The sequence below is a fragment of the Vigna unguiculata genome, chromosome 1, assembly GCF_037176805.1.
Source record: "Vigna unguiculata cultivar grain cowpea cultivar isolate G323 ecotype 2 chromosome 1, ASM3717680v1, whole genome shotgun sequence".
Taxonomy (NCBI): domain Eukaryota; kingdom Viridiplantae; phylum Streptophyta; class Magnoliopsida; order Fabales; family Fabaceae; genus Vigna; species Vigna unguiculata.
Genome location: NC_140792.1, coordinates 404,359 through 424,565, shown reverse-complemented (window position 1 = coordinate 424,565; position 20,207 = coordinate 404,359). Strand labels below are relative to the sequence as shown.

The window sequence follows — 20,207 nt, the reverse complement described above, 5'->3', positions numbered from 1 at the left end:
AAGTTATTTTTGTTACTTGTACTTTTATTTTATTTATTTCAATATTAAAATTAAAATTAACTACTTTTTTATTATAGTTTTATATAGTTGATTTTTTTTTTTATTTCAATAACTATTTAATTTCAATATTTTCATTACACATATGTTTTTTATTACGGTATTATATAATAGATTTACTTTTAATTTAAATAATTATTATAATTTTATTTAATTTTAATATTTGGATTACATATTAAGATTTCCTCCGTGATCTTGGTTCTAAATACACAATTGTTAGAATTAAACACTTATCATTATATCAAAAACTATAGTCAATAGTCAGGATGCAACTCTTTATTTAAGAGTATAATCATCTAAACGCCATAATTCAATTCTAACCTAGTTCACATAATCTTTGCCACTAGATAATTGACGTCACATGCAACAGTTATTATTACGTTGAACATTTATTATGAATTTGATTGTCATGAAATCTATGCAGAATATTTTAAATTTTGAGCATTTATTATGAATTTGATTGTAATAAAATCTATGTAGAATTTTTAATATTTATTGAATTATGTTTAACTTTATAAAAGTTAAATTTTAATAGTTATTATTGTTTTATATTTTAATGTATTTTTATTATTTGTAATTTGTTATTGAATCATGTTTAGTTTTACAAAGATTTAATTTCAATCATTATTATTGCTATGGTGTTATTTACTAATTTAATATATTGTAAATTACAAAAAAAAAATTAAAAAAATAAAATAAAAGTAATTTATTTTTTTAATTTTCTTGTAGATATTTTTTTTTATGATTGTTAGTTAATTGAATTTAAAAGAATATTCATAAAAATTAAAGAGTGAAATGTTAAGAATTCCTTATATTGCAGATATAGATTACAGATATCATGAGTGATATAATCATCCACATTATATTAAACAAAGTTGATAGTTGATATTAGTAACTGATCTTAGGAAAATTTAAATAATACTAAATATATAAAAAGAAATCATAACTTCAATGCTTTATATTTCCAAATTAGAGGGTCTCAAAATACTTCAAATTTATTATTATTATTATTAAAAAGTTCCTAAAAAAATGGATTAATTAACATAAAAGCATCTCAACACATTTGTCCTATCAACAACACTATTATGTTACAATAGTTCCAAACTTAATACTTCACAGTATTATTGTTTACATTTTCTTGTGTAATATGAGGGGATAACAAAAGGTATACAAAGATTACAAGGTAAAATGTCACAAAATTTCAAGGCACTGTGACAAGGTATAAAATTTCACAGTTTACAGATATGGTGGTCTTCTCCGTGGCAACACTGACCTTACCAAAGTATTCATTGAATCAGAGTGTGCAGTTCATGATGGATTGAAGGATCATTCTTTGAACATGACAAAACATTTTAATGATCAACTACAACCTGCATTATGCACAACATATGAACCCTAATGAAGATTACAATCAACATGGATCTCATGTCATATATAAAACAGAAACTAAAACAATAGCCATTACAATTTTACAAATGTTTGACATCATAACCTTAAAGCAATCCAATCGGTTAATGATTCAAATTACAGGTCTAACCATAAAATTGGATGCAGAAGGAGAAGGAAAATAGCAGAATTATGCAGTTTACAATCTAAATGTACAGAAGTTTTTTTATCTTTTTAAGATGCAAATCTTCAAAATACATAACCAAAATTGTATACTTTAAGTGAAGGGGCCTAGTTTGCACATATGCATATAGAAAAAGAAATCTACTTCCATTAAACCAACACATCATTCAGTGTAGTGAAATAGAAATCGACTTCCAACTATAGACATCATCAGCTAATGCTTGGATAAATGAACACAGCTTTAGACCAAGGAAAAAACCTTAACAAGAACTTCATCAGATACTTAGATGAGAGAGAAAATTGTTTCTCAAAGAGTATAGATATATTACGATAAAATAGGTAAAAGCTAAATAGTAAGAGCTTAACCACTCACGTGATTCGCGGCTGTTTGGTGCAAAACCTCGTCTATGGATTCAAATTCTTTGAGATTATTAACTACAAGATGAATTTTCGTAGATAGCTTTTCATTGTGCTCTTCAACAACCTTCATAAAGGAAGTAAGTTGTTCTTGATATGTTGCACACAACCGTTTTTTATGCCGAAGCTCTGCTGTTAATTCCTGAATTTTCTTATCCTTCTCATCCTAAATCCAGAAAGCAACAAAAGATGTTAACCTAATGATAGAAAACATCATTTTGAATTCAGAAAACAGTGTTGCTATACAAAATATAGAGAAATAAGAAAGGAATGCTGCATAAGATAAGACTAATGATCAGAGCAATAGCAAATTAGTAATGCATATATCAACAACATAGTACACGAAAGAGTCCAGATTGTCTACCGGATTTTTTAGTGTTTTCAAAGCATTAACAATGCACTAATGTTGGTACTTTAAAAATTATTTTAACATATTTTAAAATATTAAAACCAGTATCCATCAGTGTATTTTAAAAGCATGGAAGAAGAACAATACATAAAAATCCAACCGAGAATTCATATTCGTACATAAATAGATAAGAAATATGAACCTACCATTGTTTGGCGTGCTTCACGAGGAGAGACTACTAATGGATGATTATGATCCTTCACAAACTTTGTTATCACCCATTTTCCAGATTTCTCATATTTGATATGAATCATTGCCTTACACCCTTCCCTTGTGCTGGCCCTAGGTTTACGAACTGATGAAAATTTCCCTCGGATGCTGACACAATAACCCTCTTTGTTGCACCCAAGCCTGCGGGCAAGAATCCTACCATCCCTCTCTGAGCGTCTACATGACATCACACGCATGACAAATCCAACACGTCGTGCATATTCGTCGTAGAATATCTTAGCAGCATCTTCAGATTCAAACTCCATGCCTTCATATGGTTCCTGAATAGCATGATCATCATCACAGATACCCAACTCTCCCCCAGAAGAACTCTCTAGTACTCTACACCCCTCATTTGGATCCACTGTCACAAAAATAAATCTCTGAAACCCATCGAAATATTTTCTCATAATGAGAATAAATAGTGCAGGAGATAACTCTTCTATTGTTAACTAAGAATGGAATGTCAAGAAAGAAGTTCAAATTCAAGTCATTAAATTGCAGAGAAGAAATTAAGAATTCTATAGATAATTAGAAGGCCTATACGTCATCTGAGATTTGACTCAATTCTCCCTATATAGGACCCTTAACAGTAATATGAATGCATACGAAAAATTTTATCTTACTTCTTTCATTGTTTAACTCCCAATAAAAAGTGAACAAAAAAATAAAGGAGTCCAGTGGAAGGATACCATCCAAGGAATCACTGCAAACCATGTGAATCCCTTGCAATGTATATCTCAGTGAAATGTTTATTTCAGACAGAGTAACAAAAGATTTTTCAGCGTTTGATCCTTGAATGAGGTTATGAAAGGGTATTTGCTCAGAATATTTTTTTGTTTAGGGAGGAGGATATGGCAAAAAGGCATAAAAATGCATCATAAATGAACCACTAAAGTAATGCACAGAATTTAAGGCATTTGGGAGGGGTTGCATGCTGTAAGATTAAGCTATGATATCGAATAATTAACTCCATGGCTGATATTGTAAAGTGGAATTTAACTCTATTGAATGCACAGAATTTAACTCCAACACTATATTGTAAAGTGGGGTTCAAAGGGTAGGTAATTGCTGATACAAACTCTCTGGTTCATGTGTATTAATTTATTTTCCGCATATCATAGTGATATGTGAATATAAACATAAGACAAGGATGTTATTTAGTTAACTAGTCAGCTACTATTAGTTCATAGCTGTTTGGCAGCTGCCAATAAAAAAGGTACGTTACTTTGTATTTTAGATAGCTGAATCTAGATTGAATGTTAACAGAAGTGCAGTGCACATATTTCTTGATCTTTCTGTTCTATCCACTTTCCCTGAAACTTCCCTATTCCGTTTTCCCCTTCTTCTTTCTCTGTCTTTCTGTTTCTTTCTCCCTCTTAAACTTCATACCACACACATACTTTATACCTTTTAGACTTTTTTATGTTAAGTACCAATATTTGAAAAGTGGAAACTATGTTTGAAAATACCACAATCAAATAATATTATTGGAGTTAGTAAGATAGATATTAAGGAATGGACACTAGATGCATTATTTTATTAAACTGGTGACTTGTGCCCTCTCTAAGGAGAAGGGTGCAAGAACTCAGGTTTACTACCTTAAAAGTTGGAAACCTTCTAAACCAATTGTTAGATGATGCAGAAACCATGATATATAAACAGGATGTAGGGCTTTATATTTAAGACCTGCATCATTTTTCTTCGTTCAGAATTCCATATCAAAATCATGTGATCATAATAGCATACCTTCATATGTTTCTTGATCTACCTGAACTTCATATGTACTTAAATCCACATCCCCAGAAACTTCCATAGCATCATTTTGGTCTACTAATTGAGATTCCATGTTGCATAACAACACACTATAAACCCTGTCAAGTTCAACACATTGATATAAACACAAAGTTTGCGCTTTTGTCTTCAACAAACCAATAAATTTTTAACTAGCGAACAAAAACTGATCATGGCCATACTCAAAGCTGAAGTGATTTAAACAAAGTTTATTAAGATATTCCCACAAAAAGTCAAATCAGTGAGGTGCATTTTCTTTCCTCAGCAGAAGGAATACATTACCACACTGAATGGAAAGTAAGAGGAAGGTTAAAAAGAAAACAAGGAGAATGGGGGCATCTTTTCAAAAACCCTTCTTTGCCATCAACAGTAAACCATTTTGAATCACAAATTGAGTCAAGCTAGTCAATGTTCCTGAAATATACATCACACAAATCCTGAATACTATTTCACAAAACCCAGAATTAGAAATGCAGAGTGCAAAAACACAATGAGCTCACCAATATCATAAAGCTGTGATCTTACCCAATTGTTCAAATCATGGATTAAACAATAGAAAGAACAGACAAAATTAATCAACATGACCGATTCTTGAAAAGTGGAAACCCAAACAAATTAAAAACAAAACCCAACGCCATAAGAGAAATTGATAAAATGGGGAAGTTCAGCATCGAAATATGAAGAAAACAAACTCAACTTCGAATAAAAATTATGATAAACCAGTGTGGTCCTCGCAGGGTGTCGCTGGAGTGCGGTGCTTGTTTGTCTGCACTTGACTACCCTAAAGATACTATTTTTTTTTTCACTTTTTTTTTTTTGCACAGTGAAACATTTTTATGGTGTAAATAAGAAAAGCTTTTTATATTTTTCCTACCAGATTTTAATTAAAAATGCAGTCTTCGTAATTTTTACGAATTTAATTGTAATTTTTTATCGTAAATATTTTCTTTCTGAATAAAAACGTTTTTAAATTTTAATATTTAAACTTTTCTTCCATTTATATTATTATCTTTATACATAAACAATCATTATTAAGTAATCACATGACTATTGACACACACAAAAAATCACATCATAAAAATAATGTTGGTTTGACAAAAATTCTTTTAGAAAATGAAAGTACAAAATTTCAAATAATAGATCTTAATTACGGAGAATTATGAATTCTAAGTATATTCTTAAACGTTAATATAATTATCATTGACAATTGAATATTGAGATAAATAATTTAAATATTGTAATTTTTTTAGTATACTTAAACAATTTGAATGGTTATGTGATAATTTTAGTTTAACGATATAAAGGAAAAGAATAATGTAATTTAATGTTTTCATAATTTGTTTTATCGAATTTTTTTTCTTTTTTAGGAGGTATATTTTGATTTTATTTTATTATAGAAAACATGATATTATTATAGAAAACATGAACTAGTACTATAAGAATTACATAAAAGCTTTTCATACGAAACTATTGTGACTTTTATATTGAGTGCAAGAAAAAAAAAAACCGTTGTACACGATAGACATCTTTGAATAAAACAAGTAATATTTGAGCATTAAAAAATGTTTTGTTATAAGCTAAAATTCTTATAGAATAATAAGAAGAAATTAATGTAATCAATGTTAGGGTAATTAATAGTTATTAAAAATGTTAGAATAGTTTACTCTATAATTATTAAAAATGTGTAAAATACGCATTTTAAATAACTACATTTATCATTGTTATAGATTGAAATTGATTGGAAACTTAAATTGGTGTGATTAATAAGAGCATTCTCATTGTTAAGAAAAACTGAAGATAATTTTACACTAAAAAGTTGTTCTCACTTAGTAGGATCTTTAAGATATTGAAAAATATAAAAGATATAAGATATATGAAAAATATATATAATATATTATACGAAAAAATATATTGTATTTTATTAATATAACTTTTATATATATATATATATATATATATATATATATATATATATATTTGACAAAATATAGTAGAATATTAAATATTAAATATTTAAAATACTTTATCCTAATATAAAATAATAACTATTTTTAAAAATTAAACATTTTCAGAAGACCTGCATATCCCAATAGAAATTTAGGGTTCAAAGAAAAAAAAAGGACTTTTATGCATTTTTAAACAATAAACCAAAGACCGAAGGTTCAAAATATTAAAATATATTGGAAAAGTAAGACTGAAACGTTGAAACCTCAGGAAAAATGAAAATATTTGTTTATTCCTTTTTTCTAATTCATTTGAAAGTTGAAAATTTATAATTTGTTTATTAAAAATTGAGTTTAAAATCATGCAGTTAGATATTTATAAACAAACGGTGTTCTATCCGCAAAACGGTGTCGAAGACCGAAACCAGTTGAGTAAAACGAAAGAGTGAGACGGTGTTGGCGCGTAACTGTAACTGTAAGTGTAACTGTGTATATGTTATTATATAATTGAAAAATATATTTTAACCTACTTTTTTTGACCCACTTTTAATTCATTGTTTTAATCACTATTAGATCATCTTTTTTTATTCTTTTTGGCGATGTGATGTATGATCTAATGGTGATTGAAGTGATGGATTAAAAATAGGTCAAAAAAAGTGGGTTAAAGTATCATTGTTCTATATAATTATATATATGTATACAGTAGTTGTCCAAATCGAAAGCTAGGGTTAATTTCATTTCTTAATTCTTTTCTTATCACTATTTCGAGATTTTAAATATTTATAATACAGAGTACATTTATAAAATCCTTGTGTTGGGACGAAATATTGTATTTGAATTTTTTATAATTGAATTTCGGTTTCTAAATGATTTATTTGGATAGAATGATCGCAATATCTTGTATTTTAAATTTTTTATTTAAATAAAATAATTGAATTCTTTTTTAAGAAATTATTTCGATTCAAATTTTGGATAGTCAAGTTTGGTGGATTTAGTTCTATTCACGTATTTGGACAAATTTTACTGAATCAGTCCAAATTAAATTTTGGCTAAGTCGGTATTCGTTAAAATTTAACTGAATTAGTTTTCATTGATAGATGGTCGAGTCCCAACTTTATTTTATTCTTATCAATAAAAGATTTCACAAATAATTTTAATTTATTTCCTTTCACAATAAATTTTAAATTTTACTATTTTACTTATTTAAAATATCTTTTTAAAATCTCTCTCTTCTAATCTCCTTTTATTCTTCTCATCTAAATACATCATCTTACCTCAAATAGAAAATCAACCGGTCGTCCAAACAAATAGTTAAAGTAAACTATCAAAATCGAAAGACGAATGTTTAAAAATTTGATTATAAGAAGGTATTCTTTTTTGAATTAAAGTTTAGGGTATTCATGGATATAAATATTGTAATTTCGTACCGATTTTATTAATATGTAGATATTAAAAATATCCATATCCGCTTAATATCTATTTCTCATTCTTTGTGAGTTTTATTCGTGAACACATATTTTTTTACATTCATAGGTTAGATGTTTATAAATGCATATTTTTTTAAATCTGAACAGAAAAAAATAAAAAAACAAACGTTGTTCTGTCCAACAAAACGGTGTTCATGACCGAAAGTAGTTTAGTAAAAGGAAAGAGTAAAACAGTGTTGGCGTGTAGTGTAACCGTAACTGTAAGTGTAACTGTGAGTTATTATATATATGTTATAGTAGTTGCCCAAATCGAAAGCTAGGGTTAACTTCATTCCTTTAATTCTTTTCTTTCCCTTTGGGTTTGGTTTGAAATGGAAACCACCGAAGTTGAAGACTGGGAGTTTCTCCACCCAAACGACGACGTTCCCGTCCTATTCGCCGCGCCTACGCTCAGCGCCATCCACCACGACCACTTCGCCCTCCTCCCTGAAGATCATCATCCCAATTCCAATTCCGATTCCAATTCCAATTCCAATTCCAATTCCACTTCCAATTCCGATGTCGATCGCAACTTCGATGATTCCTATGTTGCCAATCAGATTTTTTCCAATACCACCGCTCCGTGGACTGCAGATTCCGATTCCGACACGGCCACCGCGGTGACGGTGCCCGAGGCCGAGCCTGCGGTGGTGGAGAGTTTGAAGGCGGAGGAAGAGCAAGAAGAGATTCGAGAAGAAGAGGAAGTGAAAGAGGAGGGGGAGGAGAAGAGATTGGTGTGGTGGAAGGTTCCGTTTGAAGTGTTGAGGTGTTGGGTGAACCCTCTGCCTCTGCCTCTCCCTGTCTGGTCTCTCTCTGTGGCTGCTGCTGCTACTTTTCTCGGACTCCTCTTCCTTGGTAGGAGGTTGTACAGAATGAAGCGCAAGACTCAGACCTTGAAGCTCAACCTCGCTCTCGATGATAAGGTCCTTGCTCCCTTCATATTCATACATACATACATAGAAAGCCTTGTTTTAAAGACAATTGTTGTTTTTTTTGAATTGTGAGAGAGATTTTTGAAAATTAAGCATTTTCCATAACATGTGTGATTGTCTAATGAATGAAAGTTTAGGTTGGGTGGCAAAATGGGGCTAGTCGACCAAATAGACTTTGTTGTTTACGTCCTAATAATCAAATCATACTAAAAAAGCCTACGTTTAGTTCAGGATCAAAATCCAAAGCCGAAGACCTATATTTTTTTAGGTGTGCTTGGGTCAACCAAATTAGTGTAACCCGTTTTGATACCTATAGGAGTTGGTCTAACTCGTATCCGGTGTTTGACTGTCTCAAATTATTTGTCTTTTGAAATAATAAGCTGTGACTTTTACAAAATTAGCAAGTGTGTTTGGTTTGGATTATTTTCAAGAGATAATTGCTTGCTTGTCTTTAGGGATATATTCGTTAAATTTGAGTGTTAATTTTTCCTAAACATGCATTGATTAGCTGTTATAAATTGGTTGGGATTGACTGTGGCGACTAAGCATGCTTATAGTTAAATTGTTGAATAGTCATGGGTACACGTGTAATTTGATTCCTGAATATGTTACTCGACATGGTTACTTTGATTACTCCAATGTTTTGTCTTGTACTTGATTTGGCAGTTTCGGAGATTGCTTTGCATATATGCAGGGACTTTTAAGGATAAATACAATCCAAATAACATATTTTCTGGGAATAAATTGTATGTTGACTCAATAGTGTTTGCTGATGATTGTTATTAAATGTAACATAATGACAATATATGCTCATCTCAAATTGGCTGCTGGTATCCGTAAGAAAATTAATTGTAAATTCTACAACCTGGTTTGTGTTTTGTGCTATTGACTTTAATGCTGATCAAATGGCGAGAGAGAATGAATTATGCATTATGCTGGAATTTCTTGTGGTAGCAACTGAATTTTATGAATCGGAACATGATTAGATCGAGATTGTGTTTTCCTTTGGCACATTTAGTTGGAGGAGCAGACTTATCTCATCTTTAAGGTTTACCCTTCAACATGTTATGGAGTACAGTATTGTCTATGGATTCTCTATGGCGTTTTAGCTTTTCCACATTCTGGAGTTTTTGTTCTCCCCTCTAGTATCTAGAATTTTTATGACGATGTGAGGAGAAGCCAATGTAGGCTCTTGGTTCAGTGGAGTTCATCAGGCGAATGATAGCCAATCAATTGAGGTAGTGGAAGACTTAGGAAACCCTCGTCTATAAGTTTTTAGCGACAACTTGTTTTTGTCTGAATAAAGTAGTGTCGTCCATGTAATATTTAGCCTAACTCACCTTGTGGAGATAACTTTTATTTCCGTTGTACCTAGATTTTTTATTTTTTTTTCAATTTTGAGGTTGTCTGTTCTTTCCCCAAGTTCCACTTTATTCATTTTGTCTCCAATGCTAATTTGTATCAAATAAATGTGTCATTTGTTGGAAGTAGTATATAATAATAAAGGGTACCTTATGCAAACAAGTAGTCAACATGTGGCCTTGAGATGTGCATAGATGTACTAATCACTGGACAGAACAGGAGCTTATTAGCATCATACCCTTAAAAGCTTGTGGAAATTAAAAAATCATGACTTCAAATATTATGATTCCATGTTGTTGAGCAGTGGTAATGCATCCATGCATCCATACAAACCTGCATGCATATGATGGTTTTGTTGGCACTTGTCTATGTGGTGATATATTAAATTTTGTGGGTGTCTCAAAACAATTTTTTCAGAAGGTGTCTCAGCTGATGGGTCGTGTAGCACGTCTTAATGAAGCATTTTCAGTGGTGAGACGTGTTCCAATAGTGCGACCACCATCTCTGCCAGCTTCAAGTGTTACTCTGAGGCCTGTGATGAGCTTGAGATGAAGGGATTGACAGATATCATGGTTGAAAGTAGTGTGAAATACAATAATAATTGTTTAATACTAAAGAAATCCTCTTGTGTGAATCATGTACGTACGTATGTTGTATCTATTACGTGTGGTGGAACTTGGATTTTATGAAGCTTTTCAGCAGCTTCTTCTTGTATATCATAATGTCCTATCATACTCTTACTTTTCAATGTCTTCCCAATGTTTGTGCTGGCAACTTTACTTTTTCTTATAATTTTGAAAACGAAAATCACAGGCTCAGAATGTGTAATTTATATAGTTTCCAAGTATGATTGTTAACTACCAGATCGGTGGTATTGGTTTTATTATAATATATTTAAATATTTTTCTCTGTTTCCATTTCATTATTCATCTAACATATAATATGGATTATATTCTACTTGAAATCAATCATTTATAATTCATATATTGTTTGTAGTACATTCATATTCAATAAAGATGTCAAATTGGGTTCAAATTCGTGAGTTGACCCGGCTACTACGGTTTCAAGTCGGGTTAGGTCGAGAAAAATTTAGTTTTTTCAAAAGTGAATTGAATTAAGTCTGACTCATTTAATCCATAAGTTAAACGAGTTCGAGTCGAATTCAAGATAGATTGACTCACTTAATCAACCAACATTTTTTTAATATAATTTTTTAAATATTTTGCTATAATTACTTACTACTTTTAATTATACATGTTCATAATTTTATATTTTTAAATACTATAATGTTGCTCAATAATATTTAAATAGTTTGAATATTTAATTAATTTATTTGTCAAGTTATAGGTTAATACTTTAATCTTTAACTATTATCTTTATAATAATATTTCTAGAGTTAATTTAATACTTTGTTTTCATTATTATAAAAAGTAAATTAAGTAAATTCATTATTTATAATTTATCAAAAAAGTGATTCGAGTTGAGCTGACACTCCTTTTAGTTTAACTTTATGGTGAAACAATCCGTATACCTAATATTAAAATGACTAAAACATAAATTAAAGTTTCAATACTATTTTTGTTGCTCTAAAATAACTTGAAGTTTTAATTTAAAATCAATATTTAGTTTTGAAATTATTAATGATATAAATTGGTTATGTTCATTTTTTCTAATCTATTTAATGTTTTTTTTTTTGAAAAATAATAAAATATGGTAAATGTTTTTAAAATATCACACATTTCCATTGAGACGAAAAGAAAATCTGAAGTGAGAGTTCGTTGTGGAAATTGAAATAATGGAGATTATTAATTTAAATTGATTAGTGGATGGGATGAGTTTTATATGGACAAACAAAAGTTCAGAAGATGACAACATTAAAAGGAACATGGAATCTATTTCTCCAAATCCAACCAAACTATTATTTGGTTCATCAAATTATCCAACTCAATATATTTCTATAACACACCAACAAACTTTTTTTCATTCTTACCTTAACATATGTCATAAAACAAATGAATACAATTTAAAAAAAAAGTTATTTATAACATGAAAAGAAATTTAAAAAATCTAACAAGTTTATGAAATGCAAAGATAAAAATTGAAATACATAAGAACTAGAAATTATGTTAAAAATTAAAAAGATTCGAGAGTTTCAAAATTTTTGAATTAATTTTTTTTTGATAATCTCAAAAGTCTCGTATAGTTTATACATATATTCTTTTCCTACTAAACTATGGATGATAATAAAATCGTAACAAAGTCATTAAATTCTTAAATAAAAGTACTTTAACTTTTTTCTCATTAACTAATTCACAATAAAGTTATTGAGTTCTTAAACAAATAGTATTTTAAATGTAATAATTGACCTTAATATTATTTTCTTGCATGATTTAAAATTCAAATATATTGAGTGAGTATGTAGAAAAAGATGAAGTAAACACGAATAAAGTAATTAGTATGAATTTATTTTCAGTTATATTCGGTACATTATAAACCAGATGAATGTTTTTGTTTGCTTGTCTTAGTTTATGATTTTACTCTAAAAATAAATTTATATTTAAAAATATTTTTTGAATTACGTGAGATGATAATAAATATAGATACACTACATTATTTTTTTTCTCAAATTTCAAATGAAAAAGCATCTTACATTACCGAGAATAATCACAGATTAAATTTAAAGTAATAACTAGATAAGAGGTTTCTTTTTGTGGTATAATAATAAATAAAGTAGAATGATGAAGTATTATTAGGGTAAATCATTACCTTCGTCTTTGGTCATTAATTTTATTAAGCAAAAATATTTAAATTTTTACTTTAACAGTCATCAATGAATAATCCACAACGGTGAATTTGATCTTCAAAGTCAATTAATTTTATTTTTATGAATCAAATAATTCAATATAACTGGACGTTTAACACCCATTCTCTTATTATCTATCATGTTCCAGACTAATGTAGAACTTAAAATCAGACAAAAAAAAAAGAGTAAAATTATAATTATAGAAAAAGTTATATATATTAATTAATTAGGAATAATATCAATGTTCAAAACTAATTTAATTATTATCTATAGTTATCATTGAATAATAAAGAAGGTTTTTATGTTCATGGAAGTGTGAAAGTCAAAATTATATTTTTTAACTTAATCCAATAATTAATTATTATCAAATTGAATGAGTAAACCACTTCTCATCAAATTAGAAAGAAAAAACATGAAGTAATTTTTTTTCCATTTAGTTATAGTTATGTAAGTAAGATTTTTGTTGTTACCATTGAAAGCAAAAGAGAGAGAGAGAATGGTTTTGAATTCAAAAGGAGTGGACAAGACAAGACAACCTGGATGCAGTTTCCACGCGTTGTGTTCCTTCTCCTACAAATCCCATTTCCTTCACTCACCATTCTCAATGATTCCCAATTGCTAGAACAACACTTTCCCCACACCCAAGTTCACTGCTTCTCAATCCCAAAGGTCAAACTTCATCATTCAATTCTACATATTCTATGCATAATTTGTGATTTGGATCCCACATCTGATTTCTTGTGTTTCACATCCAATTCTAGCTTGATTTCATCACCCTTTTGGATTTCATGCCTGTTCTGTTCTTGATATGAACCTTCTCAGTACAGTTTTAGACTATAGTAATGATGACTAGTGAGTGTGTTTCTTGTTTTTGTTTGAGCTTGAAGTAGTGCTTGTTGTGATTCACCAATCTGAAAATCTATCTCAAGGAGATCTCCTAGCTACTGTATCTAATGGGGTTATCTGAGTGATTGTGATTGGGTGAAACTGCTTATGAATTAGGCTTAGGTGGTAATTCTCTTGGTGATAATCTCAGCATGCCATTGAATTGAACCTATCAGTTTATCAGTATTGGGTGTGTCTCTTCGTTCTACCACTTTTTTCTAATAGAAAGAAAAAGTTTTGAATTGGGGTCAATTTTCTGTGATGAGTCTTGGTTTTGCTGATTGGATTTGGAGTGGAGTCTTGTCATGTTCGCTTTTGGTGGCACGTTATTGCTTTTCCTATAAGAGGGTTTTCTTTTGCTTTACTACGAAGATGGATGGATTTGAGATATTGATTGGAAATTTTCATTCCATGTAATGGGGGCTTTGCTTACAATTGAACTTTTCCTCTTTTTGTTGGTCGGAGTGGGGGGATATTTGTATTTTACTGCATTCACCTTTCAAATTGTAAGAAACTTCGACTTGTATCTCACTCCATGTCTGTGTTCTCTTCAATTGCTGTGATCCATCACATGTTTTATGTTTGGCACTTTGCTGAACTCAAAAGTTAATTGATACATTTCATACCCTTTTCTTGCTTTTGCATCTTTTTGAGCCCTGAATGAGGAAACAAGATGTGTTGCATATTGTTGCAGGGGCGTTGCAGTGAATTGGGTTGATGTGCGATGCAGAGATCACGAAAAGCTCTTCTGGAAAGAAGGGCTGTGGAGAAAAAGGCCACAAGTGGGAGGAACTATCTGTATAAAATTTCTCTTTCGTTAGTCTTTGTTTTGTGGGGCTTGGTCTTTCTCTTCAGCTTATGGATAAGCTGTGGCTATGGTTATGGAGGTACTAATTTTGTTCTCTGCTGGCTCTGTTTTTAGCTTGTGAATGAGACTCCTTCTATGCTTGGCACTGTTTTTTTTTCTTGCATAAACAATGTTTGTGGCAGATGGATACATGGCCTTCTTTTTTGATTTAGCTTCTTGTTTTGAATCAGTTTATCTGTTGTGTGCTCTTTGCTGGGATAGATTTAGTATATAGTAATGAAATTATTTCTGGTCTTGGAATACAAATATTGATCACCTTTATCCTTAATAATTCCTTTGTGTTGTTAAATTTTGTTTGGGGTTATACTTTACTGGTTGTGTTTGATCAAAGTGATTACTATTTTATGACTAAAAACTGACTAATTTCTTCCACAAGTCTCTTTGATTATCAGAGGGTGTGACTTAGTGTGTGGTCTGTTTACTTTGCTTTAGATTTGTGGAAGACTTGGACTGGGTAGGGGAAAATCTATTGAAGCCGAAATGAAAAAAAAAAAAAAAAAACTTTTTCTAATGACCGATCTTCAAAGCTTCTACATATATTTGATTTTCTTAAAAAAAAAATCTCTCAAACAGAGGTACTTTTTCCTTGTACAAATATTCTTTGTTTTTCAATTTTTTTGTTAGATATTTTTTCCACGTCCCTTCTCTCTTGATTTAAGTCTGGCCAGTCCCTCTCCTCTACAATGTCATGGGGAATTTCTCATATTTCTTGGGATAAATTATTCTTATTTCTTTTAATTTTATTTATCTCTTTTAACTTACATATTGATTTAAATTCTTTTATGTCAATAAATTCCTTTATCTCTAACCGATCTCATCTAATGGGATACAATTTTTTTTCTTTCCCCTCTCATTTCCTATTTAGTGAGGATAAGTTATTTCCAATGATTTATCATTCTCCTTTTCCTAATGATAAATAATTGTAATCATAAAACCTACATACCGAATTTTTGAAGCCCTAAACGTTAGATACCATACTAAGTAGGAATGACACACTCAAACTCCTCTCAGCATTATAAAATGTAATTTTGCAGAAAGTAGACAAGCAGAAGTACAACACAATGTGAAACGTGGCATATAATCTTAAACAGGAATTACGAATTATCAAAAGATTTACAAATTTTTTTTTTTTGAACTTTTACTATCTTTTCTTCCGTTTTTCAATGCCATGAAATTTTGACTATATTGATAGGGAGAATAAGCCTTCATATTGACATCTAAGTGCTAAGTAGTTGAATAAATCTGATAATTTCATCACTAAATTTACAAGCACTTTCCATTTTTCATAATATAAACAGAGGTCAATTTTGTGTATTACTGCCATTTTTTTCTGAATAACACATGGGAAACCTTTTTATTTTATTGCTTGAATTGGATTCAGCAATGTAGTTGCTATGCAATACAAAGAAATGTCGAAGACTTTAAAATGAGAAAAATAATTAGAGAATGATTTCAACAAACCAAAATTCACATTAAGCTTTAATCTAACCAAAGGAAAGTTCAAAATCTGACTGCTGATTGCTCCAGCCCACAATTAAATCTATTCTGTCTGAGGCAACTTCATACTGTTATCAGTGAAGAAATGTTAATGTTAATGTTTTATTTCTTTATAGTTTTGAATGCAAGAAAATCCATGCTTTGTTGTTTTTCTTGCTCGATTATATACTGCACGCATTTATATCTTATTGCATTTATATATATAAAAAAGCTTTTATTGTATATTGCTGCTTGCCCTTCACCACCTTGGATGAAAAATTTGCACCTTAAAGACAAAACAAACAAACATACATGAAAAAAACAAAAGACTCCTTTTTCCCTGCATATGTATGTAGCCTATTCTTATCTATTCAGTTTATTGTCTATATTTAGATGGATGTAGAGAAGTTCCAGTTGGTGTATCAAATTGGCATGAAGATGAACACAAACAATGTAAAAACTCTAACTCTGCTGATGAATATTTGACTAAAGAGACAGATGACACCTATACTCCTTCTGGGACTTTCTCCTCTGATGTTGCCAAATCCAATGGTTTTATTGTCGAGTCACTTTCCAGTGGAGAAAGCATAAACAATGTTGTACTGGGTGACAAAGAAAATCACATTTCTCCTAAGATAGAGGAGCATGAAGTTGAGAGATCTGAATCTTCTGTGAAACTTCAAAATGATGTGCACAAGAACCATCACTTGTCTCAGGCGATGCCTCTTGGTCTTGACGAATTCAAAAGCAGGTCAATTAGTTCTAAAGTTAAGTCTGGCACTAGTCCGCATGGAAATGTAATACATAGATTAGAGCCTGGTGGTGCAGAATACAATTATGCTTCAGCAGCAAAGGGAGCAAAGGTGCTATCTTCTAACAAAGAAGCCAGAGGTGCCTCTGATATCCTAAGCAGAAACAAAGACAAATATCTCCGAAATCCGTGTTCTTCAGAAGAGAAATTTGTTGTTATAGAACTTTCAGAAGAAACCTTGGTAAAAACAATAAAAATAGCTAATTTTGAGCACCATTCTTCCAATTTCAAAGATTTTGAATTGCATGGCAGTTTGGTCTACCCAACAGACAGTTGGATATTTCTCGGGAACTTCACAGCCTCAAATGTGAAGCAGGCTCAAAGGTTTGTTCTTCAGGAGCCAAAATGGATGAGATATCTGAAATTGAACCTTCAAAGCCACTATGGTTCAGAATTCTATTGCACACTAAGCATTGTTGAAGTTTATGGGGTGGATGCCATTGAGAGAATGCTGGAGGATTTGATATATGCTCAAGATAATTCATTTGTGTCTGGGGATGGTAATGGTGAGAAGAGGGTAGCATCATCCCTCCTTGCTAACGCTGATGATGCTGGTGATGTTCGACAAAATACTATGAGAGGGATCAATTCTGATCCTACTTCAGAAATCTCTTCTGAAAACAAAGAATCTGTAATTGTGAATAGTAATGTTCCTGATCCAGTTGAAGAAATCCGTCAACAAGTTGGCCGGATGCCTGGGGATACTGTTCTCAAGATTTTGATGCAGAAAGTTCGCTACCTAGACTTAAATTTGTCTGTTTTGGAGCAGTATATGGAGGACTTGAATTCCAGATATGTCAGTATTTTCAAAGAGTATGGCAAAGACATGGGAGAAAAAGATCTACTTCTAGAGAAGATCAAAGAAGAAATTAGGCGTTTCCTTGAACAACAAGATGTTATGGTATGATGTTATGTTTCTTGCTGAATATTTTTGGCAATATCTGTCTATAGTTATAATACATCACTATGGTTTAGCTTTCTGTTCATCTAAAACAAATTTGTCGTCTATGCAGATGAAAGAACTTAGTGATCTTGATTCGTGGAAGTCCCATATTTCTGTGCAACTGGATCATGTGCTCAGGGACAATGCTGTTTTAAGGTGAGAACAATATAAGTAAACTTCATACCATATTAATCCAAAACCTTAATGTGTAGGATTTCATATTCATACTCACCCTTGAAGAAAAATTTTACAGAAGTCATCCATTTTATCTTGGGATGTGATTATTCATTTGTTTGTTTGGTAATGCAGGTCTGAAGTTGAAAAAGTCAGGGAAAATCAAGTGTCAATGGAGAACAAGAGTGTGGTTGTGTTTTCTGTGTGTGTTATTTTTTCATTTCTTGCTATATTACGGCTATCATTAGATATGATTATGAGCATCTATAGAGCGTTCTTCAGTTTTGAAAGAACAGTAACCTCCAGGAAATTTTTCTCTTCCTGGTTTCTCATATTACTCAGTTGTAGCATCATTATTTTCACATTAACTTTATGATAATCCATTTTCAAGCTATCTTCTGCATGATTCTGTTGTTTCATACTTTGATTTTGTATGGATACTTTCATTCTGGGTGGTGTAAACCATCCTTTTGAAGTTATTGGAATTGGAAAAGTTCTTTAAACTTGCGTGAGGAAGTTCTGTTACTTCACAAAACACCAATGAAAGATAAACAAGCCACGGCATCTGGTGCATGTCCATAAAAGATTAAATATTAGTCTTCATCACATTGATGACAATGATGTTTAAGTGTTCCAATTTCTTCTCTTGCCAAACTTTTCAATTATACAACCTTCGATCTGTAGGAGTGTGGAAAGTAAATTGTCCACACGTAATAAATTACTCATAATTGCTTTCATAATAAGCTTAACCATGTGGTTATGCTGGATTAGAAGTTTTAAGAGAATAATTTCTATATACAGAAAATTTCATAGACTTATGATGAAATAAGTTGTTCTGGTATATTTTTAATTTATGCTAATCTAAGTTGTTTCTTGATCAATGCTTATTATAGTTATTCTTTAACCAACATAGCTTGAAGTTATTTTTCAATTGATATAAGTAAGAATTTTCTTAACAAAAGTTGATAGAGCTATTTTACCACCAATATCATTCAAGAAATTTTTTTTTTGGTCGATACTAATGAAATTTTATAGTTATTAATAGAAATTAAATTGTGATTGATATTAGTAATTGTTTTTCCTATCATTGGAGTTATTCTTTATTTAAGATTAATAAGGTGTTCTTCGTTTTTTTGACTGGTGGTAGGCAAAGTCTGATTTTTTTTTTTTGAACCTGTTTTCATCACAATTATTTTAAATTACCCTTTTGTTAAGGTTATTTTTCTGGTCTGTTAAATGTTTATATTGATTACATATTTCTCATCTTTCGAAGAAAAAAAAAAAGCTTAAAACGTTTTATAATAAAACATGTTAAATCAAATGACAAAATTAAATAAGCACAAGGAAGAAAAAAAAAACGTGAAATGTTTTATCGTGTAACTAGAGTTTAATTTTTAAGAAATAAAAACGGATTTTAATATTAATAAATAATATAAAATTTATAGTACGAATAAAAATATTAGTGATAAACATTAAGGATAATTTTAGTGCAAAGAGATTAATCCATAAATAATAAAAACTTAATATTTAGAAGTAAAAATGGCTACATGACATGTAATACAATAATGAGCAAGTTAACGACTAAATATTAGCCTTAATTAATCATAAAACTAGTCTTGAAATCTTAAGTCTGATTAGTTTAATTACAAATTTTCAAGATTTACAAAAGTGGTCCTAGAAAGCTTGTAAGATTTACAAATCAAACTTCTTATAGATATTAAAAAGAAGTTACAATAGTTTAAAATTGTTAAACCATTCTCCTTGATAAATTGTATATTTGACTGAGCCTTTAATAGAAAGTTAAAGACATATTTATATTCACAAAAATTTAGTCACTATATATGTTGCAAATAGGTCCTTCCCAAATTTCCAAATTAAGAACTTTATTCTTTATATATTGCTAATACTCCTTACTAGTTTTCTAAATTAAGAACTTTAGTCTTTATATATTGCTAGTAGATCCTTGCCAATTTCTTAATTAAGAATGTAGTCCTAATATGTTGCCGATAGGTCCTTACCAAATTTCTAAGTCAAGAACTTTAGTCTTTATATATTTTTACTAGGTCCTTAGCAATTTCTAAATTAAGA

At 30.3% G+C, this 20,207-nt stretch overlaps 3 protein-coding genes across 9 annotated transcripts; 2 read left to right on the top strand and 1 right to left on the bottom strand.

Moving 5' to 3' along the window:
• Positions 1 to 1,119: 1,119 nt before the first annotated feature.
• Positions 1,120 to 5,257, bottom strand: LOC114192680 (protein FAR1-RELATED SEQUENCE 2-like). Of its 7 annotated transcripts, none has more exons than XM_028082478.2 (6): positions 4,957 to 5,145; positions 4,739 to 4,870; positions 4,412 to 4,536; positions 2,599 to 3,026; positions 2,000 to 2,209; positions 1,120 to 1,427 (listed from the first exon to the last, which is right to left on the bottom strand). In XM_028082478.2, the coding sequence occupies exons 3-6, from the start codon at positions 4,509 to 4,511 to the stop codon at positions 1,410 to 1,412; spliced, it is 756 nt and encodes a 251-aa protein (XP_027938279.2). In that variant the 5' UTR covers positions 4,512 to 4,536; positions 4,739 to 4,870; positions 4,957 to 5,145; the 3' UTR covers positions 1,120 to 1,409. The 7 variants fall into 7 exon arrangements, with proteins under 7 accessions (XP_027938279.2, XP_027938295.2, XP_027938311.2 ...); XM_028082494.2 differs by having other exon boundaries at positions 4,982 to 5,144; XM_028082510.2 differs by lacking the exons at positions 4,739 to 4,870; positions 4,957 to 5,145 and adding an exon at positions 5,154 to 5,257.
• A 2,869-nt stretch (positions 5,258 to 8,126) lies between these two features.
• On the top strand, positions 8,127 to 10,907 carry LOC114191889 (uncharacterized). The gene is made up of 2 exons (XM_028081337.2): positions 8,127 to 8,788; positions 10,577 to 10,907. Exons 1-2 carry the CDS (start codon positions 8,198 to 8,200, stop codon positions 10,709 to 10,711), a joined length of 726 nt encoding a protein of 241 aa, XP_027937138.2. The 5' UTR covers positions 8,127 to 8,197; the 3' UTR covers positions 10,712 to 10,907.
• A 2,541-nt stretch (positions 10,908 to 13,448) lies between these two features.
• Positions 13,449 to 18,525, top strand: LOC114192406 (SUN domain-containing protein 4-like). Its single transcript, XM_028082120.2, has 5 exons — positions 13,449 to 13,631; positions 14,542 to 14,734; positions 16,585 to 17,903; positions 18,016 to 18,101; positions 18,255 to 18,525. The coding sequence occupies exons 2-5, from the start codon at positions 14,572 to 14,574 to the stop codon at positions 18,493 to 18,495; spliced, it is 1,809 nt and encodes a 602-aa protein (XP_027937921.2). The 5' UTR covers positions 13,449 to 13,631; positions 14,542 to 14,571; the 3' UTR covers positions 18,496 to 18,525.
• The last annotated feature ends 1,682 nt before the right edge of the window (positions 18,526 to 20,207 follow it).